Genomic DNA, 27,572 nt, shown 5'->3' on the forward strand with positions numbered 1-27,572 from the left:
TCATTGTGCATTTCCATTTTAGATGTCTACTTTTTTCTTAAAAGAAAACTTGAGTTTTCACTTTCCCTTCATCTCGTCAACAAATAATAGAAACAAGGCAAATAGATCACAACAAAATGAAAATTTTAGAGTTTTTGTATTCAAAGAATTTAAAGCTAAAACAAATTTAAGTAAATAAAATTTATTCACACACCACAAATGAACACGAAAGTTTTGTTATCCAACTTTGGGAAAATTTCACTAGTTCAACCCTGATAGCTCGGAATTTTAAAAGAAATAGATTTTTCTACACATGTTTTAAAAAATAGATACGCATGCTTGAAACATGTTAAAGATGCAAATGACCTATGGATCTAAAAATTTTAAAGATAGTAGCATTAAATTCCCAGGTGAACGTGAAGTGGGATATTTACCCAATTCAAACAAGGCAATATTTTACCCATTTAAAAAAACCTGACCTAACGATCATATATGATTGTACAGTGATTTATCATGCATAACGGGCTATATTTTTTTAATGAGTGACTTATGGATTGGGAGTCAGCACTTAGTTAAACATCCCCCGCCTCCCTCTTTTCCCGACTATTGCAGAACTTGAAATAGAAAAACTAAAACAAGTTTATAATCCCAAAAATTACAGACACTTTTTGGAATTATCTCTTTCTACATTTGTGCATTGTGCATTTCCATTTTAGATGTATACTTTTTTCTTAATTCAAAACTTGAGTTTTCACTTTCCCTTTATCTCGTAAACAAAAAAGGAGATAAAAGGCAAATAGATCACAACAAAATGAAAATTTTAGAGTTTATGTATGGAAAGAGTTTAATGTAATCACAAATGTAAGTAGAGAAAATTTATTCACACACCACAAATGAACACAAAATTTTTGTTATCCAAGTTTGGGAAATAATACTAGTTCAACCCTAATAGCTCAGAATTTTATAAGAAAGAGATTTTTCTACACATTTTTAAAAAAAGGGATATGCATGCTTGAAACATGTTCAAGTTTCAAATTACTTATGTATCCAAACCTTTTAAAGATAATAACAATAAATTCCCAAATGAAAGTTCGGTGGGATATTTACCCGAGTCAAACAAGCCATTATTTTGCCTATTTACAAAAAACTGACATAACGATCATAGATGATTGTAAAGTGATTTATCACGCATAACTGGCTATATTTTTGTAAGGAATGACTTATCGATTGGGTGTCAACACTCAGTTAAAAATCCCCCGCCTCCCTCTTTTCCTGACGATTGCAGAACCAGAGATATTAAAACTAAAAAGACTTTACAATCCCTAAAAATTGCATACACTTTTCTGAATTATCTCTCTCAACATTTGTGCATTGTGCATTCCCATTATAGATGTATACTATTTTCTTAAATGAAAACTTGAGTTTTCACTTTCACTTCATCTTGTAAACAAAAAAAGAGAGATAAAAGGCAAATAGATGACAACAAAATGAAAATTTTAGAGTTTATGTGGGGAAAGAATTTAAAGCAATAACAAATGTACGTAAATAAAATTTATTCACACACCACAAATGAACACAAAAGTTTTGTTATTCAAGTTTGGGAAATTCCACTAGTTCAACCCTAATAGCTCGGAATTTTATAAGAAAGTGATTTTTCTACATATGTTTTAAAAAATGGATATGCATGTTTGAAACATGTTAAAGATGCAAATTACCTATGGATCCAAACCTTTTAAAGATAATAACTTTAAATTCCCAAGTGAATGTGCGGTGGGATATTTATTCGAGTGAAACAAGCATTTATTTTGCCAATTTACAAAAAGCTGAACTAACGATCATAGATGATTGTAAAGTGATTTATCATGCGAAACGAGCCATATTTTTGTAAGGAATGACTTATGGATTGGGAGTCAACACTCAGTTAAAAATCCCCCTCCTCCCACTTTTCTCGACTTCTGCATAACTTGATATATAAAAACTAAAGAGTGTTTACAATCCCTAAAACTTACAGACATTTTTTGGAATTATCTCCCTCTACATTTGTGCATTTTGCATTTCCATTTTAGATCTATACTTTTTTCTCAAATCAAAACTTGAGTTTTCACTTTCCCTTCATCTTGTAAACAAAAAAAAGAGATAAAAGGCAAATAGATCGCAACAAAATGAAAATTTTAGATTTTATGTATGGAAAGAATTTAAAGCAATAACAAATGTAAGTAAAGAAAATTTATTCACACACCAAAATTGAACACAAAAGTTTCGTTATCCAAGTCAGGGAAAATTCCACTAGTTGAACCTTTAATGCTCGGAATTGTATAAGAAAGAGATTTTTTTACACATGTTTTAAAAAATGGATATGCATGCTTGAAACATGCTAAAGATGCTAATTACCTATGGATCCAAACCTTTTAAAGATAATGACAATAAATTCTCTAGTGAACGTTCGATGGGATATTTACCTGAATCAATCAAGCCATTATTTCGCCCATTTACAAAATGCAGACCTAACGATCATAGATGATTGTAATATAATTTATCATGCAAAACGAGCTATATTTTTGTAAGGAATGACTAATGGGTTGAGGGTCAACACACAGTTAAAATTCCCCGCCTCGCCCTTTTCCTGACGATTGCAGAACCTGATATATAAAAAATAAAAAGAGTTTAGAATCTCTGGAAATTATACACACTTTTCGGAACTATCTCTCTCTACATTTGTGCATTGTGCCTTTTCATTTTATATGTGTACCTTTTTATTAAACAAAACTTGAGTTTTCACTTTCCCTTCATCTCGTAAACAAAAAAACAGATAAAAGGCAAATAGATGACAACAAAATGAAAATTTTAGATTTTATGTATGGAAAGAATTTAAAGAAATAAAAAATGTAAGTAAAGAAAATTTATTCACACACCAAAAATGAACACAAAAGTTTTGTTATCCAAGTCTGGGAAAATACCACTAGTTCAACCCTAAATGCTCGTTATTTTATAAGAAAGAGTTTTTTCTACACATGTTTAAAAAAATGGATATGCATGCTTGAAACATGTTAAAGATTCAAATGACCTATGGATCCAAACCTTTAAAGAGAATAACATTAAATTCCCAAGTGAACGTGCGGTGGGATATTTACCCGAGTCAAACAAGCAATTATTTTGCCCATTTACAAAAAGCTGACCTAATGATCATAGATTATTCTGAAGTGATTTATCATGCATAACTGGCTATATTTTTTGTAAGGAATGACTAATGGATTATGAGTCAACACTCAGTTAAAAAACCCCTGTTTCCTCCTTTTCTTGACGATTACAGAACTTGATATATAAAAACTAAAAAGAGTTTACAATCCCTAAAAATTACACACTTTTTGGAATTATCTCTGTCTTCATTTTGCATTGTGCATTTCCATTTTAGATGTATACTTTTTTCTTAAAAGAAAACTTGACTTTTCACTTTTCCTTTCCTTCATCTCGTCAACAAATAATAGAAAAATGGCAAATAGATCACAACAAAATGAAAATTTTAGAGTTTATGTATTGAAAGAATTTAAAGCAATAAAAAATTTAAGTAAAAAAAAACTATTCACACATCTCAAATGAACACAAAAGTTTTGTTATCCAACTTTGGGAAAATTCCGCTAGTTCAACCCTAATAGCTCGGAATTTTATAAGAAATAAATTTTTCTACACATGTTTTGGATATGCATGCTTGAAACATGTTAAAGATTAAAATGACCTATGGATAAAAAACTTTTAAAAACAATAACATTATATTCCCAAGTGAACGTGCGGTTGGATATTTACCCGAGTCAGACAAGTCATTTTTTTGCCCATTTACATAAAGTAGAGCTAACGATCATAGATTATTATAAAGTGATTTATCATGTGTAATGGGCTATATTTTTTTAAGGAATGAGCTATGGATTATGAGTCAGCACTCAGTTAAAAAACCCTTGTTTCCTCCTTTTTCTAACGATTACAGTACCTTATATATAAAAACTAAAAAGAGTTTACAATCTTTAAAAATTACATATAATTTTTGGAATTATCTCTCTCTACATTTTTGAATTGTGCATTTCCATTTTAGATATATTCTTTTTTCTTAAAACAAAACTTGAGTTTTCACTTTCCCTTCATCTCGTCAACAAATAATATAAAAAAGGCAAATAGATCAAAACAAAATGAAAATTTTAGAGTTTATGTATTGAAAGAATTTAAAGCAATAAAAAATTTAACTAAAGAAAATTTATTCACACACCACAAATGAACACAAAAGTTTTGTTATCCAACTTTGGGAAAATTCCACTAGTTCAACCCTAATGGCTCGGAATTTTGTAAGAAAGATTTTTCTACGCATGTTTTAAAAACCGGATATGCATGCTTGAAACAAGTTAAAAATTAAAATGACCTATGGATCAAAAAAATTTAAAAAGAATAACATAATATTCCCAAGTGAACGTACGGTTGGATATTTACCCGATTCAAACAAGCCATTTTTTTGCCCATTTACAAAAACCTGAGCTAACGATCATAGATTATTCTAAAGTGATTTATCATGCGTAACGGGCTATATTTTTGTAAGGAATGACCTATGGATTATTACTCAGTTGAAAAACCCCCGTTTCCTCCTTTTCCTTTTGATTACAGAACCTGATATATAAAAACTAAAAAGAGATTACAATCTTTAAAAATTACAGACACTTTTTGGAATTATCTCTCTCTACATTTTTTCATTGTGCATTTCCATTTTAGATATATTCTTTTTTCTTAAAACAAAACTTGAGTTTTCACTTTCCCTTCGGCTCGTTAACAAAAAATCGAAAAAAGGCAAATAGATCACAACAAAATGAAAATTTTAGAGTTTGTGTATGGAAAGAATTTAAAGCAACCACAAATATAAGTAAAGAAAATTTATTCACACACCAGAAATGAACACAAAATTTTTGTTCTCCAAGTTTTGGAAAATTTCACTATTTCAACCATAATAGCTCGGAATTTTATAAGAAAGAGATTTTTCAACACATGTTTTTAAAAAATAGATATGCACGCTTGAAACATGTTAAGGATGCAAATGACCTATGGATCTGAACCTTTTAAAGAAAATAACATTATATTCCCAAGTGAACGTGCGGAGGGATATTTATCTGAGTCAGACAACCCATAATTTTACCCGTTTACAGAAAGCTGACTTAACGATCATAAATAATTTTAAAGTGATTTATAATGCATAACGGGGGCTATATTTTTGTAAGGAATGACTAATGGATTGGGAGTCATCATTCAGTTAAAAATCCTCCGCCTACCCCTTTTCCCGATGATTGCAAAACCTCATATATGAAAACTAAAAATATTTTACAATCCCTAAAAAATACAGAAACTTTTTGAAATTATCTGACTCTACATTTGTGCATTTTTCATTTCCATTTTAGATGTATACTTTTTTCTTAATTAAAAACTTGAGTTTTGACTTTCCATTTATCTTTGTAAAAAAAAGAGTTAAAAGGCAAATAGAACACAACAAATTGAAAATTTTAGAGTTTATATATGGAAAGAATTTAAAGCAATAACAACTGTAAGTAAAGAAAATTTATTCACACACCACAAATGAACACAAAAGTTTTGTTATCCAAGTTTGGGAAATTCCACTAGTTCAACCCTAATAGGTCGGAATTTTATAAGAAAAAGATTTTTCTACACATGTTTTTAAAAAAGGATATGCATGCTTGCAACATATTAAAGATGCAAATGACATATGGATCCAAACCTTTTAAAGATAATAACATTAAATTACCAAGTGAACGTGCAGTGGGATATTTACAAAAAGCAGACCTAACGATCATAGATGATTGTAAAGTGATTTATCATGCTTAAAGGGCTATCTTTTTGTAAGGAATGACTTGTGGAATGGGAGTCAACACTCAGTTAAAAATCCCCCGCCTCCCCGTTTTCCCGACGATTGTAGAACTTGATATATAGAAACTAAAAAGAGTTTATAATCCCTAAAATTTATAGACACTATTTGGAATTATCTCTCTCTAAATTTCTGCATTGTGCATTTCTATTTTAGATGTATACTTTTTTCTTAAATCAAAACTAGAGTTTTCACTTTCACTTCATCTCGTAAACAAAAGAAAGAGATAAAAGGCAAATAGATCACAAAGAAATGAAAATTTTAGATATTATGTAGGGAAAGAATTCAAAGCAATAACAAATGTAAGTAAAAAAAATTTATTCACACACCACAATTGAACAAAAAGTTTTGTTATCCAAGTTTGGGAAATTCCACTAGTTCAACCCTTATAGCTCGAAATTTCATAAGAAATAAATTTTTCTACGCATGTTTTAAAAAATGGATATGCATGCTCGAAACATGTTAAAGATGCAAATGACCTATGGATCCAAACGTTTTAAAGATAATAACATTACATTCCCAAAAACGTTTGGTGGGATATTTACCTGAATCAAACAAGCCATTATTTTGCCCATTTACAAAAAGCTTTCCTAACGATCATAGATGATTGTAAAGTGATTTATCATGCTTAACGGGTTATATTTTTGAATGGAATGACTTATGGATTTGGGAGTCAACACTCAGTTAAAAATTCGCCGCCTCCTCCTTTTCATGACGATTAGAGAATGATAGATAAAAACGAAAAAGAGTTTACAATCCTTAAAAACTACTGTCACTTTTTTGGAATTATCTCTCTCTACATTTGTGCATTGTGCATTTCCATTTTAGATGTATACTTTTTTTCTTAAATCAAAACATGAGTTTTTACTTTCCTTTCTTCTCGTAAAAAAAAAAAAGAGATAAAAGGCAGCTCACAACTAAATGAAAATTTTTGAGTTTATGTATGGAAAAAATTTAAAGCAATAACAAATGTGAGTAAATAAAATTTATTCACACACTACAAATGAACACTAAAGTTTTGTTATCCCAGGTTTGGGAAAATTCCAATAGTTCAACCCTAATAGCTCGAAATTTTATAAGAAACAAATTTTTCTACACATGTATTAAAAAATGGATTTGCATGCTTGAAACATGTGAAAGATGCAAATGACATATGGATCCAAACCTTTCAAAGAGAATGATATTAAATTCCCAAGTGAAAGTTCGATGGGATATTTATCCTAGTCAAAGGAGCCATTATTTTGCCAATTTACAAAAAGCTGACCTAACGATAAAGATGATTATAAAGTGATTTATCATGCATAACAAGCTATATTTTTTTAAGGTATGGCTTTTGGATTTGGTGCCAACACTCAATTAAAAATCCCCTGCCTCCCCCTTTTTCCGACGATTGCAGATCCTGATATATAAAAATTAAAAAGAGTTTACAATCCCTAAAAATTACAAACACTTTTTTGAATTATCTCTCTCAACATTTGTGTATTGTGCCTTTCTAGTTTAGATGTATACTTTTGTCTTAAATCAAAACCTTCATTTTCACTTTCACTTCTTCAAGTAAACCAAAAAAGAGATAAAAAGCAAATAGATCACAACACAATAAAATTTTTAGAGTTTATGTATGGAAAGAATTTAAACCAATAACAAATGTAAGTAAAGAATATTTATTCACACACCACAAATGAACACAAAGGTTTTGTTATCCAAGATTAGGAAATTCCACTAGTTCAACCCTATTAGCTCAGAATTTTATAACAAAGAGATTTTTCTGCACTTGTTTTAAAAAATGGTTATGCATGCTTTAAACATGTTAAAGATTCGAATGACCTATGAATCCAAACATTTTAAAGATAATAACATTAAATCACTTTACCTGAGTCAAACAAGCCATTATTTTGCCCATTTACAAAAAACTGACCTAACAATCATAGATGATTTTAAAGTGATTTAACATGCACAACGGGCTATATTTTTGTATGGAATGACTTATGGATTGGGAGTCAATACTCAGTTAAAAATCCCCCGCTTCCCTTTTTCCTAACGATTGCAGAACCTGATATATAAAAACTAAAAAGAGTTTACAATCCCTAAAAATTACAGGCACTTTTTGGAATTACCTCTCTCTACATTTGTGCATTGTGCATTTTCATTTTAGATGTATACTTTTTCCTTAAATCAAAACTTGAGTTTTCATTTTCCCTTCATCTCGTAAACAAAAAAAAGATATAACAGGCTAATAAATCAAAACAAAATGAAAATTTTAGAGTTAACGTATGGAAAGAATTTAAAGCAATAAAAAATATAAGTAAAGAAAATATATTCACACTCCACAAATGAACACAAAATTTTTGCTATACAAGTTTGGGAAATTCCACTAGTTCAGCACTAATAGCTCGGAATTTTATAAGAAAGTGATTTTTCTACACATGTTTTAAAAAAGGATGTGCATGCTTGAAACATGTTAAATATGCAAAAGACCTATGGATCCAAACCTTTCAAAGAGAATAACATTAAATTCCCAACTGAACGTGCGGTGGGATATTTTCCCGAGTCAAACAAGCCATTATTTTGCCCATTTAAAAAAACCTGACCTAACCATCATAGATGATTGTAAAGTGATTTATCATGTATAACGGACTATATTTTTTTCAGGAATGACATATGAATTGGGAGTCAACACTCAGTTAAAATTCCCCCACCTCCCTCTTTTCCCGACAATTGCATAACCTGATATATAAAAACTAAAATGAATTTAAAATCCATAAAAATTACAAACACTTTTTGGATTCATCTTTCTCTACATTTGTGCATTGTACTTTTTTCTTAAATCAAATTTTGATTTTTCACTTTCCCTTCATCTCGTAAACAAAAAAGAGATAAAAGGCAAATAGATCACAACAAAATGAAAATTTAGAGTTTATGAATAGAAAGAATTTAATGCAATTACAAACCTAAGTAAAGAAAATTTATTCACACACCACAAATGAATACGAAATTTTTGTAATCGAAGTTTGGGAAATTCCTCTAGTTCAACTCTAATAAGTAGGAATTTTAAAAGAAAGGGATTTTTCTACACATGTTTTAAAACATGGATATGCATGCTTAAAACTTGTTAAAGATGCAAATTACCTATGGATCCAAACCTTTTAAATAGAATAACATTAAATTCCAAATTGATCATGCGGTGGGATATTTTCTCGAGTCAAACAAGCCATTATTTTGCCCATTAACAAAAACTTGACCCTGCGATCATAGATGATTGTAACATGATATATCATGCATAACTGGCTATATGTTTGTAAGGAATGAGTTATGGATTGGGAGTCAACACTCAATCAAAAATCCCCTGCCTCCCCCTTTTCTCGACGATTGCAGAAACTGATATATACAAAACTTAAAAGAGTTTACAATTCCAAAAAATTATAGACACTTTTTGGAATTATCTCTCTCTACATTTGTGCATTGTGCATTTTCATGTTAAATGTATACTTTTTTTTTTAAATCAACACTTGAGTTATCACTTTCCCTTCATCATGTAACAAAAAAAGAGATAAGAGGCAACTAGATCACAACAAAACGAAAATTTTATAGTTTATGTATGGAAAGAATTTGAAGCCATAAAAAATGTAAGTAAAGAAAATTTATTCACACACCACAAATGAACACGAAAGTTTTGTTATCCAAGTTTGCGAAGTTCCACTAGATCAACCCAAATAGCTCGGAATTTTATAAGAAAGAGATTTTTCTACACATGTTTTCAAAAATGGATCTGCATGCTTGAAACATGTTACAGATGCAAAGGACGTGTGGATCCAAACATTTTAAAGAGAATAACATAAAATTCCCAAGTGAACGTGCGATTGGATATTTACTCGAGTCAAACAAGCCTTTATTTTTCCCATTTATAAAAAGCTGACGTAGCGATCATATATGATTGGTAATTGATTTATCATGCATAACGGGCTTTATTTTTGTAAGGAATGACTTATGGATTGGGAGTCAACACTCAGTTAAAAAGCCCCCGCCTCCTCCTTTTCTCGACGATTGCAGAACCTGATATATAAAACCTAAAAAGACTTTACAATCCCTAAAAATTAGAGACACTTTTTGGAATTATCTCTCTCTACATTTGTGCATTGTGCATTTCTATTTTAGATGTATACTTTTTTCTTAAATCAAAACTTGAGTTTTCACTTTCGTTTCATTTGGTAAACAAAAAAAGAGATAAAAGGCAAATAGATCACAACAAAATGAAAATTTTAGAGTTTATGTATGGAAAGAATTTAAAGCAATAACAAACGTAACTAAAGAAAAAAAACTTCATGCCACAAATGAATACGAAATTTTTGTTATCGAAGTTTGGAAAATTCCACTAGATCAACCCTAATAGCTCGGAATTTTAAAAGAAAAATATTTTTCTACGCATGTTTTAAAAAATGGATATGCATGTGTGAAACATGTTAAAGTTGCAAACGGCCTATGGATCAAAACTTTTTAAAGAGAATAACAATAAATTCCCAAGTGAACATGCGGTGGGATAATTACCCGAGTCAAACAAGCCATTATTTTGCCCATTTTTAAAAAGTTGACCTTGCGATCATAGATAATTTTAAAGTGATATATCATGCATAACGGGCTATATTTTGGTAAGGAATGACTTATGGATTGGGAGTCAACACTCAGTTAATAATCCCCTGCCTCCCTCTTTTCCCGATGATTGTAGAACCTGATATGTAAAAAACTAAAAACATTTTACAATCCCTAAAGATTAAATACACTTTTTGGAATTATATCTCTCAAAATTTGTGCATTGAGCATTTCCATTTTAGATATATACTTTTTTTCTCAAATCAAAACTTGAATTTTCACTTTCCCTTCATCTCGTAAACAAAAAAAGATATAAAAGGCAATTAGATCATAACAAAATGAAAATTTTAGAGTTAATGTGTGGAAATAATTTAAAGCAATAATAAATGTAAGTAAAGAAAATTTATTCCCACACCACAAATGAACACAAAATTTTTGTTATCCAAGTATGGGAAATTTCACTAGTTCAACCCTAATAGCTCAGAATTTAATAAAAAATAGATTTTTCTAGACATATTTTAAAAAATGGATATGCATGTTCGAAACATGTTAAAGAAGCAAATGACCTATGATTCCAAACCTTTTAAAGAGAATAACATTAACTTCCTAAGTGAACGTGCGGTGGGATATTTACCCATCTCAAACAAGCCATTATTTTGCCTATTTACAAAAAGCTTACCTAACAATCATAAATGATTGTAAAGTAATTTATCATGCGTAATGGGATATATTTTTGTAAGGAATGACTAATGGATTTGGAGTCAACACTCAGTTAAAAATCCCTCCCCCCCTCCTCCTTGTCCCGACAATTGCAGAACCTGATATATAATTCAAAAAATAATTACAGACACTTTTTGGAATTATCTTTCTCTAAATTTGTGCGTTGTGCATTTCCATTTGAGATTTATACTTTTTTCTTAAATCAAAACTTGAGTTTTCACTTTCCCTTCATCTCGTAAACAAAACATGAGATAAAAGTCAAAAAGATCACAATAAAATGAAAATTTTAGAGTTTATGTATGGAAAGAATTTAAACCAATAACAAATTTAAGTATAGAAAAATTTTTCACATACCACAAAAGAACACGAAATTTTTGTTATTGAAGTTTCGGAAATTCTACTAGTTCAACCTTAATAGCTCAAAAGATTAAAAGAAAGAGATTTTTCTATGCATGTTTTAAAAAATAGATATTTATGCTTGAAACATGTTAAAGATGAAAATGACCAATGGATCAAAACCTTTGAAAGAGAATAACATTAAATTCCCAAGTGAATGTGAGGTGGGATAATTGCCCGAGTTAAACAAACCATTATTTTGCCCATTTACAAAAAGCTGACCTAATGATCATAGATGATTGTAAAGTGATTTATAATGCATAACGGGGTATATTTTTGTATGGAATAACTTATGGATTGGGAGTCAATACTTAGTTAAAAATCCCCCACCTCCCCTTTTCCCGATGATTGCTGAACCTCATATATAAAAACTAAATAGTGTTTACAATCCCTAAAATTTATAGACACTTTTTTGAATTATCTCTCTCTAAATTTTTGCATTGTGCATTTCCATTTTATATATATACTTTTTTCATAAATCAAAACTTGAGTTTTCTTTTTCCCTTCACCTCGTACACAAAAAAAGAGATAAAAGGCAAATAGATCATAACAAAATAAAAATTTTAGAGTTTGTGTATGGAAAGAATATAAAGCAATAAAAAATGTAAGTAAAGAAAATTTATTCACACACACAAATGAACACAAAAGTTTTGTCATCCAAGTTTGGGAAATTCCACTAGTTCAACCCTAATAGCTCGGAATTTCATAAGAAAGAGATTTTTCTACACATGTTTTAAAAAAAGGATATGCATGCTTGAAACATGTTAAAGAATAACATAACCTATGGATCCAAAACTTCTAAAGAGAATAACATTAAATTCCCAAGTGAACGAGTTGTGGGATATTTACCCGAGTCAAACAAGCCATTCTTTTGCCCATTTACAAAAAGCTAACCTAACGTTCATAGATGATTGTAATTTGTTTTATCATATGCGACGGCTATATGTTTGGAAGGAATAACTTAAGGATTGGGAGTCAACACTCAATTAAAAATCCCCCGCCTCCCCCTTTTCTCGACGATTGCAGAACCTAATATATTAACAACTTAAGAGAGTTTACAATGCCTAAAAATTACAGACACTTTTCTGAATTATCTCTCTCTACATTTTTGCATTGTGCATTTCCATTTTAGATGTATACTTTTTTCTTAAATCAATACTTGAGTTTTCACTTTCCCTTCACCTTGTAAACATAAAAAGTGATAAAAGGCAAATAGATCCCAACAAAATGAAAATTTTAGAGTTTATGTATGGAAAGAATTTAAAGCAATAACAAATGTAAGTAAAGAAAATTTATTCACACACCACAAATGAACACAAAAGTTTTGTTATCCAAGTTTGGGAAATTCCACTAGTTCGACCCTAAAAACTCGGAATTTTAAAAGAAAAAGATTTTTCTACGCATGTTTTAAAAAATGGATATGCATGCTTGAAACATGTTAAAGATGCAAATGACCTATGGATCCAAACCTTTTGAAGAGAATAACATTAAATTCCGAAGTGAATGTGCGGTGGGATATTTACCCAAGTCAAACAAGCCTTTATTTTGCCAATTTATAAAAAGCTGAGCTAACGATCATAGATGATTGGAAAGTGATTTATCATGTGTAATGGGCTATATTTTTTGTAGGAATGACTTATGGATTGGGAGTCAACACTCTGTTAAAAAATCCCCGACTCCCCCTTTTCTCGACGTTTGCTGAACCTGATATATAAAAACTAAAAATACTTTACAATCCCTCAAAGATTGCAAGTACTTTTTAGAATTTTCTCTCCCTACATTTGTACATTGTACATTTCCATTTTAGATGTATATTTTTTTCTTAAATCAAAACTTGAGTTTTCACTTTCCCTTTATCACGTAAACAAAAAAAGAGATTAAAGGCAAATAAATCACAAAAAAATGTCAAATTTAGAGTTAATGTAAGTAAAGAATTTAAATCTGTAAAAATGTAAGTAAAGAAAATTTATCCACACACCACAAATGATCACAAGAGTTTTGTTATCCAAGTTTGGGAAATTCCACTAGTTCAACCCAAATAGCTTTGAATTTTATAAGAAAGAGATTTTTCTACACATGTTTTAAAAAATGGATATGCATGCTTGAAACATGTTAAAGATGCAAATGACCTATGGATCCAAACCTTTTAAAGAGAATAAAATTAAATTCCGAAGTGAACGTGCTGTGGGATATTTACCCGAGTCAAACAAGCCAATATTTTGCCCATTTACAAAAAGCTAACATTGCGATCATAGATGATTGTAAAGTGATATATCATGCGTAATGGGCTATATTTTGTTAGGACTGACTTATGGATTGGGAGTCAACACATAGTTAAAAATCCCCCGCCTCCCCTTTTTCCCGACGATTGTAGAACTAGATATATAAAAACTAAAAAGAGTTTACAATCCCTAAAAATTATAGACATTGTTTAGAATTATATCTCTCTACATTTGTGCATTGTGCATTTCTATTTTAGATTTATTCTTTTTTCTTAAATCAAAACTTGAGTTTTCACTTTCCCTTAATCTCGTAAACAAAAAAAAGTGGTAAAAGGCAAAAAGAGCACGACAAAATGAAAATTTTAGAGTTTATGTATGGAAAGAATTTAAAGAAATAACAAATGTAAGTAAATAAAATTTATTCACACACCACAAATGAACACAAAATTTTTGTTATCCAAGTTTGGGAAATTCCACTAGTTCAACCCTTATAGCTCGAAATTTTATAAGAAAGGTATTTTTCAACACTTGTTTTAAAAAATGGATATGAATGCTTGAAACATGTTAAAGATTCAAATGACCTATGATTGCAAACCTTTTAAAGAGAATAATATTAAATTCGAAAGTGAACATGCAGTTGGAAATTTACTTGACTTATACAAACCATTATTTTGCCCAATTACAAAAAGCTGACCTAACGATCATAGATGAATGTAAAGTGATTTATCATGTGTAATGGGCTATATTTTTGTAAGAAATGACTTATGGATTGGGAGTCAACACTCAATTAAAAATCCCTGCCTCCCCCTTTTCCCGACGATTGCTGAACCTGATATATAAAAACTTAATAGAGTTTACATTCCCTAAAATTTACAAACACTCTTTGGAATTATCTCTCTCTAAATTTGTGCATTGTGCATTTCCATTTTAGATATATACATATTTCATAAATCAAAACTTGAGTTTTCACTTGCGCTTCACCTCATACACAAAAAAAAGAGATAAAAGGCAAGTAGATCATAACAAAATGAAAATTTTAGAGTTTATGTGTGGAAAGAATATAAAGCAATAAAAAATGTAAGTAAAAAAAATTTATTCACACACACAAATGAACACAAAAGTTTTGTTATTATTCATCGAAGAAACTCACCAGGGAGCAAAGAGTACAAGAAATGAGCAAAAACAGTGCAAAACAAATTGCGAATAAAGGTCAAAGGGAAAGAGAAGATCCCATAGCAAGGTGCTGCCTGAGGACCCCTTCCCTAGCAAAAGTATCGGCTAAGCCATTAGCCCTAATTGGGGTGTGCTGCCAAGTGAAATTCAAGTTTTTACAAAGGTCTTCAATTTCTGCAAAATACATTATGAAGTGACTGGAAAGTTTTTCTTCCTGCTTGCCCAATTAATGACAAGTGGAGAGTCCCCTTCTATATATTACTTTTGACTCACATGGGAGTCCTGAATATAGTTTGCATATTTCTATATTCCCATCTTCTTGCAAACACTATGTTCAGTGATACACAACCAACCCCGTTGAGAGATAAGGAGCTTTGGATTTTCTTTGCTGGAGTGATATGCTAATTTGAAATGTTCATGATAAGCATTCTTTTTTCTTAAAGTGCTTGGAGTCCAACACCTAAATAATTTTTAAGATGTTGTTTACCAAATATATCCGGTTTCCTTACCTCTGAAACTTTATACAAGTATAAATGATTAGTTTATATTCTGGCTGGAAAAAGATCATGTAAGCTCTTTCTTTTTGGTCATGAATGTTCAGTCATGTTATATTTGAGGGCTCATTTGAATGCTCAATCATTGCTGCAATTCATTGCAGAAGCACTTGCTACTGTTTATCGTTGCTTCATATTATATCAATCTTCTTTCCCATTTAGCATGTTAAGCTTTTTCCTGTAAGAATGTGGAACATGTTAATTAATTATTGTGTTACTAATGTGGATCATAAACAGGAACTGAAAAGGAGGGAAGAAGCTGCATCAAGAGGTATATTCTCTTTGCAATTAAAAATAGTTACATGCTAAAGTAGTTTGGAAAGCTTCTTTTGTTATGGTTCTACTTCTCCTTTTTCCAGCTGGAATTGTCATAGAAGAGAAAAACTGGCCACCGTTTTTTCCCATTATTTACAATGATATTGCTAAAGATATTCCAATCCACCTTCAACGGATGCAGTATTTTGCATTTGCAACATTGTTAGGTATGTTTTTTTTTTTTTTTTTAAATTCCCGTACAATCTGTGTTTGTTTTGTTCAGCTTTTAAAGGTCTGTTGCTTTTGTTGAAATTTTATAATACATTTTTTTGTTGTTGCATATAATAAAAGTCTTTATCTTTGTTTCAATGTTCTAGCATATTGTCCAATTGTAGCATTCAGTGTAGCCTCTCATTTTTAGTGTAGTTACAACAACTATATTATCAATTATCATAATGAGTTGTTCTGTCACTTCGAAAAAATCATACTGCACGTGGATAGAACTTCCCTCCACGTTAATTTTAATCATTTTTTAAATGATCAAATTAGTGAATTTTTAGATTTTATTTATTTTATGAAAAGTGGTTTTATATTCATTAACCGTGTCAATTAAAAACGGCACACTTCTTAGTCGGTGACACAATTTTTCTGTCAAATATTGAACAAATACTTGCTTGGTTGACTTGTGTTGTCTTTTTCAGTGCTTTTTATTTATATTCCAGTAGTTTGCTTACAAATGATCTATGTAAACATGTTTGTTTATAGTTGGTTGTTAAACAAAACTATTTTCTAATTGAGCTGGGGTTGTTGTATAGGCTTGGTAGCGTGTCTTCTATGGAATGTAATAGCAGTTACAGCAGCCTGGATAAAAGGGGAAGGTAAGCCTAGAAATTAAAGCATATGTCATTTAATAAATATTTTTTTCTTATTTTAATTTAACTGATTTTTGCATATGGACTATAACGTTGAAACCTATGGCTTTTCTCTATGATTATTTAGGTGTAAAAATCTGGTTCCTGGCCATTATCTACTTCATATCTGGGTGTCCAGGAGCATATGTGTTATGGTATCGCCCTCTCTACCGTGCTATGAGGTACAGATACATAAGTTGTCTTTGTTAAAACTTCTTTTAGCCTCTTACAAGATGCAGACTCAAGCTTACCTCTTTACATGTATTTATGATTTTACTGGATTCTGTTGCCATTTCAGAACTGAGAGTGCTCTGAAGTTTGGGTGGTTTTTCTTCTTTTATCTGGTAAACTGCTGTCCTTTCACCTTTGGCATTGATAGGGTTTTCTTTAGTGTATAATTTTTTGTTCATTAATCAACATTTTATTATTATATTTTCATTGTTTCTGCTAAAAAAAACTGGTGGTGATAACCTCACTTTTTGCTTCTCTTATGTTACAGCTCCATATTGGATTCTGCATCTTTGCTGCTGTTGGTCCTCCTATTATTTTCAAAGGAAAATCTTTGACGTAAGTAATATGTTCTGCTAGAAAAGTTGTTTTTCGAAAGGTATATCTGTGGTTTTGAGTGATACAAACTTTATTGTTGTAGTAATGTTCTGAAGAAAGGGGTGGTGGCACAATTATTTCAACATGGAAGATGTAAACAGTAATCCACTGGAATTTGATTTGCAATGGTACTGAACTGTTGAAAAAGTTGAGATTGTAATTTATTGGGATTAGCAACTTTTGATGTACTAAATCTCTCTCTTGACCCCTCTCCCATTCACTAGAACACTGTTTTATGGGATTAGCAAGAAAAGTTTTCATGTATTCTCTCTCTCTCTCTCTCTCTCTCCACCTCCTGGTTCACATGAAGACTGTTTTATTTATGACCACCCAAACATATACATGAAAAAAACAAAAAATGTGTGCAAACTCAAGTAACTGCTGAATTTTGTTGTCATTCCTATCTTTATGATCTTAGTGGATTAGGTGTCCTCAGAAATGCCGTTGCCATCTAAAAAAACTGTGAAAAGAAAGAGCCTGGAAATTGATTTCATGGTAGTTTTCTGAGTTAGTTCTTCATCTTTTTCAATTCTCATGAAACTTGGTTACTTTTAGCAAATTCAGCTGATGTTTCTCTTGTATTTTAAAAAATGGACAGGGGTATCTTGCCAGCAATAGATGTTATTGGTGACCACCTTCTGATCGGGGTATGTTGCAAAATACCTTGCTAGTTTTACTCCTACTTTTTGCCTTCTTTATTTTATATTAGCAGTGAATTTTATTTAAAATATCTGCATTTTTTAATAGCCCAAAAAGTGCATTTTTCTTAGATATAGATGCGCAATAGTTGGTATGGTAATCTTAGCATCTCAGCCCAAAACAATGGTTGAATTATCACCCATCGTTTCCAAACCCTAAAGTCGACCTGCAACTTGACAAGTTTGATTTGGTTTTTCATGGGGGTGAGTTGAGTTGCCCCTTCTATTTAGGGCAAGTCCCCTCCCCGCTTTACCGTGTCCAGCTCTGGACTTGGAGTGACTTGACCTGAGTTTTGAAGAACCCAGGTTAGAAACCTTGATTATCACCATTTGCAGTGTAAACAACTATTGTCTGTTTTGCCATTGACAGATCTGATCCCAAACCAACTAAAGATAAAAGCAGTACATCAAATTTTTAAGTATCAAATAATACAATAATTTTTTTCTATGCTTCTCTTATCAAGAGTTAAGAACGGTCGGTCCCTTGAACACCCTGCTTTTGATTTAATTTCTTATAGTGAACTAGGAACATAAGAGGGTATTTCATTTTCTGCATTGTTTTTTTTTTTTCTTTTGATTTTAGGGCAGATGCTGAGAATAGATTGTGGAACATGTTAAATGTATAGGGGGTTTTGAATGACTTCACGATCTCTTCTTGTTATTAGAGGAACTTCATAATTAAAAAAAATCTCTTACTTCTAGTAGATGAGGCTACCATGGCTTAACAACTCTGTTTGTAAGCATGCCTTCACCTAACTAATTGTTTCTTGTGTTTCATAGGTCTTTTACTTTATTGGGTTTGGATTGTTCTGCCTCGAATCATTGCTCAGTGTGTGGGTTATTCAGGTCTGCTTCTCATTGTTTTTAACTTAAATGCATGCTTGCTCATCATCAATTTCCTTGCTCACGCTATGTTTATTTGTTGATTGTTTGTGTTTTCGTTTTTTTTTTTTTTTTTTTTTTTTGTTCCTCTTCAGCAAGTCTACATGTACTTCAGAGGGAGCGGAAAAGCAGCTGAAATGAAGCGTGAGGCTGCCCGGGGTGCCATGAGGGCAGCATTATGATTTACATAATTTTGAACAGATAGCCAGAACGTGCCCCTGACGGGCAAGACAATCCCTTGTATTTCAACTCGGGTTTTTTCACACATATGTCATATCTTGGCCTTTCTGATTTTTTCCCCCTTTTTTGTTCGTTTCTATTGTACTAGTAGTGCTGTGTAATTTTGTATTGGAAAGGTATAGTTTCTTTGGTTTATTTTAGCTCCAGACTGAGTTTATGAAACATCTTTACTAGAGGTCGCTACGAGGAAGGCGAGGTGACACATGATATGGCGCAACGTTTTTTTATCCGATCATGTCATGCATTATTTCAGGAGGCTCCCTAGTCCAGCTTAGAATGATTCTTTTTAGGGGGTGAGTCTCGCAGACGTCTTGCTTTAAGGGACGTGATATCTCAGAGGCCGAATCCGAACGTCTAGAAAAAATACAGATGTCTCTGTAATTTTCGATCCTGGCCAATTGTGTCTATTGCTGGGATGATATGTTAAAACTTAACGAGATGGAATGGAAATCACGTAATAAGTAACAATCGCGCGTCTTTCTTTATCAGAATTTGCGGTGGGTTGGTCTGGGTAATCAGATGGTAACGAAATCAGAGCGGTGGGCAGCGCAACTGTAACAAAGACTGATAAGCCAGCAAAATCCAAATAACCAAATAAACAAGTATTGGCGATGGCGTGTCTAATCAATGCGGTTCAAGATTGAACTGAGTAGTATTACATCATCACCTTCCCAACATGAGAGGTAATGGTTGAAGATAATTAATGGGATGTCCGCGTGCCACCAAGCCAAGTATTTATGTGTTTCATTCCAGAATCCTTGCATTGTCTTTCCTTGTTTATGGCAAATATTTGGATTAGAAATTAAAAATAAAAAAACAGGAGGAATCTTATCATTTTCAACTTTTAAAGCCATCAATGATCTTTTCTCGGTTCGCCTTAACTACGAGTCTTGTGCTCTGAAAAAGGATCGAATCGGAGACATTTTGTACTTCATCACATCTCCCCTTCTATTCTCTATTTATTTTTGTCTAATCCCAGACTCCCAAGATCTCGACAAGGCCGATCACTCCATCAGCCATTGTCAAATCTCGACCAAGTATACATACAGCAGCTTTTTACAACTTAAATGTTTGCCAGAATGACACATACACTGTTGAGTCATCAATTATATTAACAACCCATGAACACAGACTCAAACTTCATTGGATCACCAGACCTCTGCATTTCACTGCAAAGATCTCTTCCAAGACCTTTCTTCTGTTCTTTCTCCAATTGATAAAATAATAAAGGAAAAGAAGATCTTCAGAGACCAGCAGGCAAGTTTAGCTCTTTGATCAAAAGATATAAACAATTTGACAGAAAGCTGTTGTTAGCGTATCATGTCATACTACTACTAGAAACATTCCTCTTTTATTCATCACATCGTCGTCATACTTGGGATAGATACAAGTCTCTCTCTCTCTCTCTCTCTCTCTCTCTCTCTAACTATCATCTAGTTACAGAAAATACGTAGTCATAATCTCATAGATATAAATTCATACTACGACACGCTTTCATATAAAGCTAGTAACTGAGGAAAATTTTGTGGAAAGAGGAGCAAGAAGGATCAGGATATGTGTTTTACGATTTGCTGCGGGGTACAGAAGCTGAAATGCATCACCCATGGCGTTCTGTTCAGCAGTAAGCGACACATCTCTTCTTGCAATCCATGGAGCAACCCCCACCCCCTCCTCCACCGCCGAAATTCTTGCCGGAGCGACTGTAAGAATTGAAGCACTTTGCAGGACAGGTGAGCTTCTTCTTGTAACAGGGTCCCTTCTCTTTACAGACCACCGTCGGCCGAAAGATCCCTCCTTTTGAGTGACCGCCGGAGGGCCCGCCGTAGCCTCCTCCGTAACCGCCGCCAATGATTCCGTTCCCGAAATCCGGGATGCCGAAGTTGGGCACGTTGAAGTTGCCCGGGCCGAAGAAGCCACCGCCCCCTCCGCCGCTTCCCTTGGAGGATTTCTTCTGGTCGGCGGGGAAGGCCTCGTCGGGATCCGTGCGAGCCGCGGCGGAGGCTGAAACCGCCGCAAGGAGCGCAAGGGTGAGAAGGAGAAAGCGAGTTGCTGGGGTCATGTCCGATTTCAGGTGTTCGAATGAAGAAGAAGCCATGTGGATAGCTGTGAGGATGAGGGAGCAGAGAGGATTGGCTTTTTATAAACACGCGTGACAGGGAAAAGGCACTAAAGGGAGATGAGGTAGAGGGCAGTTGAGAGCTCAGGCTATTAGGTCAAAGGCAATTATTGCTCGCCTTCCCTTTCTTTACTTTCTCTTCCCTTCGCCCCATGATGCCTTGCCTTGTGTTGCAGACACTTGCACACTCATACAATACCCAATTCATCTCTACTCCTGGAAGCCTCAACAAGGTCGAGTACAGTATCGTACAGTGCATAAATATAGTGCAGTAACATGGATTCTTGATAAGTTACTTCTGAAAGAAGGTGAATTAATTCTAATATGTTGATGTGGATGGGGATGGAATGGAAACAGCTTCATTAATAAATCAGTTGTGGGGATGGAATGGCCTTTGCATGGTGCGCAGGAGGCGAGCAGGAAGAAAGTGGGGAGGAACCGACCAACCGCTAATTCCTTAGCAGTTGGCACAACGATAATGAAGATGTTTCGTTTATTCTACGTAGATAAGATCATGGGTTCTTTTCGATTTCACTGAATTGAATGGTTTCAGTTAACTGTTCAGAAAGATCTCTCCACTACTGAGAAATTGGGGGACGGCCAACTGAATTGAATTGCATTAGCAGCAGGGAACGACGAGTGGCAAAAGCCGAATGCACCAATAGATTCTTTGGTATAGAACTGGTTTTATGCCTTGTAATTTTGACCAACAAAACAGAATCGAATCCAAGTGTCTTACACCAAGAGAAACCGCGAAAGCATTCATAAAACAAGACAGGTTATTTGCTTTCATCTTACTGTTGCTGCCAATGGATTTAGATAATTTCACGACTGTGGACAGGAAATCCAGCGATTTCATGTTTTGCCCACTTTTCCCAGCAACTCTCCGGTCTTGATTCAGAAGCGAAAATGTCATCTCTTGTTTCCGAAATTGCAAGGTTATCCAAATAGCGGAACGGGATAGGATCCTGAGCGGGAAAGTCCACTTGACAAACGGGGGCGAAGGGGAAAAGGGTAGGCCGACAAAACTTAATGGCGGACCTCTCAGTCGTCCCTTCCACTCGCTTTCAGAATTCCATTTTTGCGGGCGTAAACGTGTACCATACGGACGATTAAAGAAGGTAACAAGTAAAGGATCACAGTGCATCTGCGCTGTCTAGGTTGCAGCAGCAGACAAAGACACTCTTCAACATAAAAAACAGCTTCAAAGCACGCCTCTCATTGTAAAACGACTGTTAGGAGTAAGGGACTGCAGTGGTGAAATCTGAAGGGACGGCATGGCACGGCAAGGCAGGCAGTGGAATAGCTAAAGGTTTTTTCACTGGTATTGTATTGTGATCTTTATAGTAACAGACAGCAAAAGCAGTGGTAGGGGTCCTCCGCCTGTACTGGCTGTCAGTTTAGAATTAGTGACGAATTCGATTCATTTGCTTTCAAAATCCATACGAGAGTTCAAATTTTTGGAAGAGATATTTGGAGATCAAACCGGAGCATTTATTTAAGCCTTCGCATGAGAGAGAAAGGGTATTGTTCCACGACGTGAGGTCGGGGATCTGTGCACTGCAGAAGAGCAAACGTGATCAGTGATCACCCACTCTTTGTCCAACATATCCAGTCTTTCTTGCACTAACCAAAAGTCAATTACTCGATCGATAGCTCTTAGTCCAGATAAATTTATATAACTAGTTACACGTAAAAAAAATTATAATACGGGATTATTTCCCCATCGGAGGGGTAGAGCAACTGCCTCTTTCTGCCATAGGAGAGGATCTCCTGCTCTCCCTACTATGCCCCTTTTTTTTTTTCTTTTCAGCAAATCTCAGTTCCCTGCTAGTCTGGTTCGGTTGAAGCATGAATGCCGACTACGCCCCAACAGATATGAACGGAAAAAGGGGTTGCCTACTTTTGATTTGGGGAACATCAAATCCTATCTCATGAGATAGAGAGAGGAGGTTGGTTCATGCAGCACAATCGCGATCAAATATCTCACCCCGAATCTGGAGAGAGGTTCGCGCTTTTATTACCAAGTAAATGCCGCCTATTCAGAGTGCTATCCTTTCTTTTATTTAACTCTGAAAGAAGTTCATTAGAGCAAATTATACAAAGGGAAGGTATGGTTTTTCTGATTCTCATCGCTTTCTTGTCCAATGAATTGTTCCCATCTCCACTTTTATCAAATAGTTGCACCTTTAGCAGGTCCTGGATAAATAAACCAGTGCTCCCAGTTTCAGATGCATATACTATATTTTTTTTTCCAGCTAATTAGCATCAATAACCCGCCGAATATTCACTATTACGTACTGCGCCAGTACCTCTTGCATGATCAATATCATATTTATGGACGAAGATGGGATCGGACCAAGCCCCTAACCTGTACAAAAAGGGGCTGGATTAGCCGCTTTCCCTCTCCCCTCTTTGACTATGCAAACATGGCTTCCCCTCTTTTTCGCATCCAGATGAGAGAGTGGAGAGACCTTCAGTGAAATAAAGGGGTAGCAGGGCGGGCACCTCTCCCCGAGCTCGGACCAAAAGTTGGTGCTACTACCTGGTATATGCCATCAAAGATCAGAGAGTAGAAGAAAGAAGAAGGAGAAGATGAAACAAAGAGAGAATAAAAAAGAAGCAAAGGAGCTAAAGAGGAAAGAGGGGTAACGATTGTACAAAAGTACAAAAAGGGAGTGACTGTAACCCTAGCATGACTAAGATACATGAAAAAGGAGATAAGAAAATTAGGTTTTACTTAGGAGGGGTTAGTCCACAATGAAGTGGAAATGAAGTGGAAAATTGAATTGAAGTGAGATGAATTGCTTCCACTTCAACTCATGTTTGGGTGTTAGTATAGACGAGTTCAAGTGGCTGGAAAACAGATTCCAGTGTTAGTACCCCCAAATGAAAAATATAATATAAAAAAGAGAATAAGTAACATTTTATAATATACTTAAATAGAACATATACCTAAACATATAATCAACAAAAATAAGCGTGGTTACTACACTTATAAGTGATTTAACGTGTAATATTAGAATATATTAATATCCTAATTAATGAAAAATTATATTATATTACTTAATGATTATAATTTATTATAAATTAAAACAATAATTATGGTTTAATTAATTATAAAAATTGGATAATTAAACCAATTAATGATTATAGTTTATTATAAACTAATATACTAATTACGTGTGACTAGAATAAATTATTTAAAATAAATAAAAAAGTTAAAAATAACATAAGTGAATATAATAAATAAATAAATAAATTATTCTGTAATAATATAAGAAATAGAGGGAGGCCTCCCGTGCTCTGCGACGAAGGTCGAGAGAGGGAGGAAGGAAGGCCAACGGGGGCGGGAAGAGAGGGAGGCCGAGGGGCTCTGCGACAGAGCCTCCCGTGCTTTGCGACGGAGGTGGGGGCAGAGGGAGGAAAAAATACTTTGCTGAACGATCGCGGAGGGGGGGGGGGGGGAAGAGAGGGAGGCCGAGGGGCTCTACGACAAAGGTGGGGGCAAAGGGAGGAAAAAATACTTTGCTGAACGATCGGGGAGGGAGCAGAGATCGTCTGGAGAGGATGATGAGAGGGAGAGCAGAATAGCTGGGGGGGGGGGGGGAGGGAAGAAGCAACGCGCGTCGCGCGTGGAAAGCTGATGATTCGCAAAATAGGTAGGAAATAGCTTTCCCCCGTTTTTGCCTGAGCGAATGAAATGGTGTTATCTCACTTCAATTCAAGTCATTCTGGACTAACGCCATAAGTGGGATGAACTAAGTAATGCGAGGGGGAATTCATTCCACTTCATTGTGGACTAACCCCCCCTTAGGGGGGTTAGTGCACAATGTCAGTTCAGAGGGAAATGAAATACTATGAAAAGTATTTTCCCTGGGGAAAGTGAGATGGAATGTAAAATACTTGCTTGTGTTAGTGTGCGCAATGAAAAGTGCAGTGTAAAGTACTTGTTTGTGTTAGTGTGCACAATGGAAAGTACAGTGTAAAGTACTTGTTTGTGTTAGTGTGCACAATGGAAAGTGTGGTGTAAAGTGAATATAGATTATTTATTAAATAAAATATTTTGATATATTCGACTATCAAAAAATTAAATTAATATTAGTAAATTAATATTAATATTATATCTGACTATAATATATTAAATATAATAATTAAACAAATGCTTGCTTTTATATTATTAAAATTGTAATCAAATTTTAATTTTTTAATATTTAAATATTAAATAATTATACAAATATCGCACTACATAGCGTACTACACAAATATCGTAATAATAAAAATAAAAATAATACAAATATAACTCAATCATCTTTTTAATATAAAAGAAATATATCTGTTCATACAAAAGTCCAACACAAAGAAATATATCTATTCATACAAAAGTACAACACAAAGAAATATATCTGTTCATACAAAAGTACAACATAATATTCAATAATTTTGCCATATTTGAATTGCTAAAACATCTCGATAATATGATGCTCTTGCAGATTGTACTGCAGACTCCTTCTGAGTACTTCTTTGAATATCCACATCATCCTCAACATCATCACTACTATCACTGTCTTCAACATCACTTTCATTGTTATCTTCCCAATCTTCTCCACTAGAATCATCTTCTTCATCTTCAAATAAATCCATGTGATCTTCCATGCGTATATAATTATGCAATTCACAACAGGCAATTCCAATGTTAACGTAGACATCAAAATCAAAAGGAGGAGCATCTTTTAATATCTTGAAAAGAGCTTTTAAAGCCCCAAATGTACGCTCGATAGTGTTCCATAAAGATGAGTGTCTTCGGTTAAATAATTCTCTTTCATCCGTAGGAGTATTATTCCAAAACTCTTGCAAGTGATAACGAGTACCTCGATAGGGAGCCAAGAACACAGGAAGATTTGCATATCCAGCATCATATATATTTATTATAATCTAAAAATATATATATATATTTAAATAGACTATATAGAGAGAAACGATATTTACCTTCAGGAACATAAAGTTTGTCTCGTTTGGTTAATGCTGACTTCAATACACGTGAATCTGCTGCTGATCCCTCCCATCCAACAAGTATATATGTGAATTGCATGTCAAATGTACATGTTGCCATTACGTTTTGTGAGAGAAAACCCTTCCTGTTCCAGAATCTTGCTTGTTGATCAAATGGGATATGTGCTTTAATATGAGTACAATCGATGACACCAATACAATCCTAATAAAAAAATCATTAATACAAACATATATTTTATAGTAACTGAAAATTATTCATCAAATGACTTTATATTTACCTTAAAATATGGATAATAGATATCACTGTTCAAGATCTTTGAGTGAGTAAGGTCGCTTGATGTAATCAGATTGTAGTATGATAATAGCTTTTAAAACCTTGTTAAAATACTTACTAATTGTCCAATTTGATCTTTCAAACATCTCTGAGGTGACACTGTAAGATTGTTGTTGACCAATAATGATACAAAAATAAGCAAGTTGTTCTTCCACAGATATTGTCCTTGTATCAGATAAAAGTCCTCTACTTTTCAAGATTCCAGCTAACTTGAGAAAAATAGTTTGATTCATCTTATACACTTTTCAAAATTTAATAGGTGATCTTTCTAATGCTTTCTTTAAATTTCGTGGACTACCCATATGATAAGAACGTTGTACTTGCCTATTACAATCGTTTAAGTATGAATGGACAAGGTCAAATATAATTGTATAAGTTGCAATACAAATACATATTTTCTCCCTGGTAGAATATCCATGGGTACCTGTAATACTAGACATTGAATAATGAAAACATGGTTCAAACACATTCACTAATACACATTCAATTGAACAAAAATACTCAATAATCAACGTCATTCATACAAAACCAAATGTGTCTCGTAAATATAGGTTAAAATTGTCAACATCTGTATAAGTCTATTATATTGCATTGAATTTAGCCATCAACCATTTATACTGATCTTCTAGTTCCATCTTCATATACATATCCTTCTTAGCTTTGGTGTCGAGTAATTCCATGGCATAATATTTGACTTCTATGGGCAAGTTAGGTAATGCCTCGAGTACTTCGAACCATGGAGGTTCTATGGGGGGAGTAAAGATGTCTCTAAGGGTTGATGACATATTGTTAATAGCCTTAATGATACTGTTAGCATTTTCAACTAATGGTTCGGATCTCTTTCTACACCGAGTAGAAGAAGTTTTATCCCCATCATTGCTTGCTGCTTTGCTTTTCAGAGGAGCATCACTTGGAGACTCAATAATGTTGGGTGTTGGGATCTCCCTGACTGCATCATCTTCATCAATGTCATCAATCATA

At 33.5% G+C, this 27,572-nt stretch overlaps 3 protein-coding genes across 3 annotated transcripts; 1 reads left to right on the forward strand and 2 right to left on the reverse strand.

Moving 5' to 3' along the window:
• The first annotated feature begins 15,722 nt into the window (after positions 1-15,722).
• On the forward strand, positions 15,723-19,070 carry LOC137963123 (secretory carrier-associated membrane protein 2-like). Its single transcript, XM_068810301.1, has 9 exons — positions 15,723-15,807; positions 15,896-16,018; positions 16,607-16,669; positions 16,791-16,884; positions 17,001-17,046; positions 17,202-17,269; positions 17,907-17,955; positions 18,787-18,852; positions 18,984-19,070. Exons 1-9 carry the CDS (start codon positions 15,723-15,725, stop codon positions 19,068-19,070), a joined length of 681 nt encoding a protein of 226 aa, XP_068666402.1.
• A 1,387-nt stretch (positions 19,071-20,457) lies between these two features.
• Positions 20,458-21,252, reverse strand: LOC137963945 (cold shock domain-containing protein 4-like). The gene has a single exon (XM_068811175.1). The coding sequence runs from the start codon at positions 21,221-21,223 to the stop codon at positions 20,744-20,746; it is 480 nt and encodes a 159-aa protein (XP_068667276.1). The 5' UTR covers positions 21,224-21,252; the 3' UTR covers positions 20,458-20,743.
• Positions 21,253-25,678: 4,426 nt separating this feature from the next.
• LOC137963125 (uncharacterized) lies at positions 25,679-26,824 on the reverse strand. Its single transcript, XM_068810302.1, has 3 exons — positions 26,562-26,824; positions 26,234-26,382; positions 25,679-26,115 (listed from the first exon to the last, which is right to left on the reverse strand). The coding sequence occupies exons 1-3, from the start codon at positions 26,822-26,824 to the stop codon at positions 25,679-25,681; spliced, it is 849 nt and encodes a 282-aa protein (XP_068666403.1).
• Positions 26,825-27,572: the final 748 nt, after the last annotated feature.

The sequence above is a fragment of the Aristolochia californica genome, unplaced genomic scaffold (assembly GCF_029961685.1).
Source record: "Aristolochia californica isolate CCGP_79_NKW_82.1479 unplaced genomic scaffold, dmAriCali1.0.hap1 SCAF_4, whole genome shotgun sequence".
Taxonomy (NCBI): domain Eukaryota; kingdom Viridiplantae; phylum Streptophyta; class Magnoliopsida; order Piperales; family Aristolochiaceae; genus Aristolochia; species Aristolochia californica.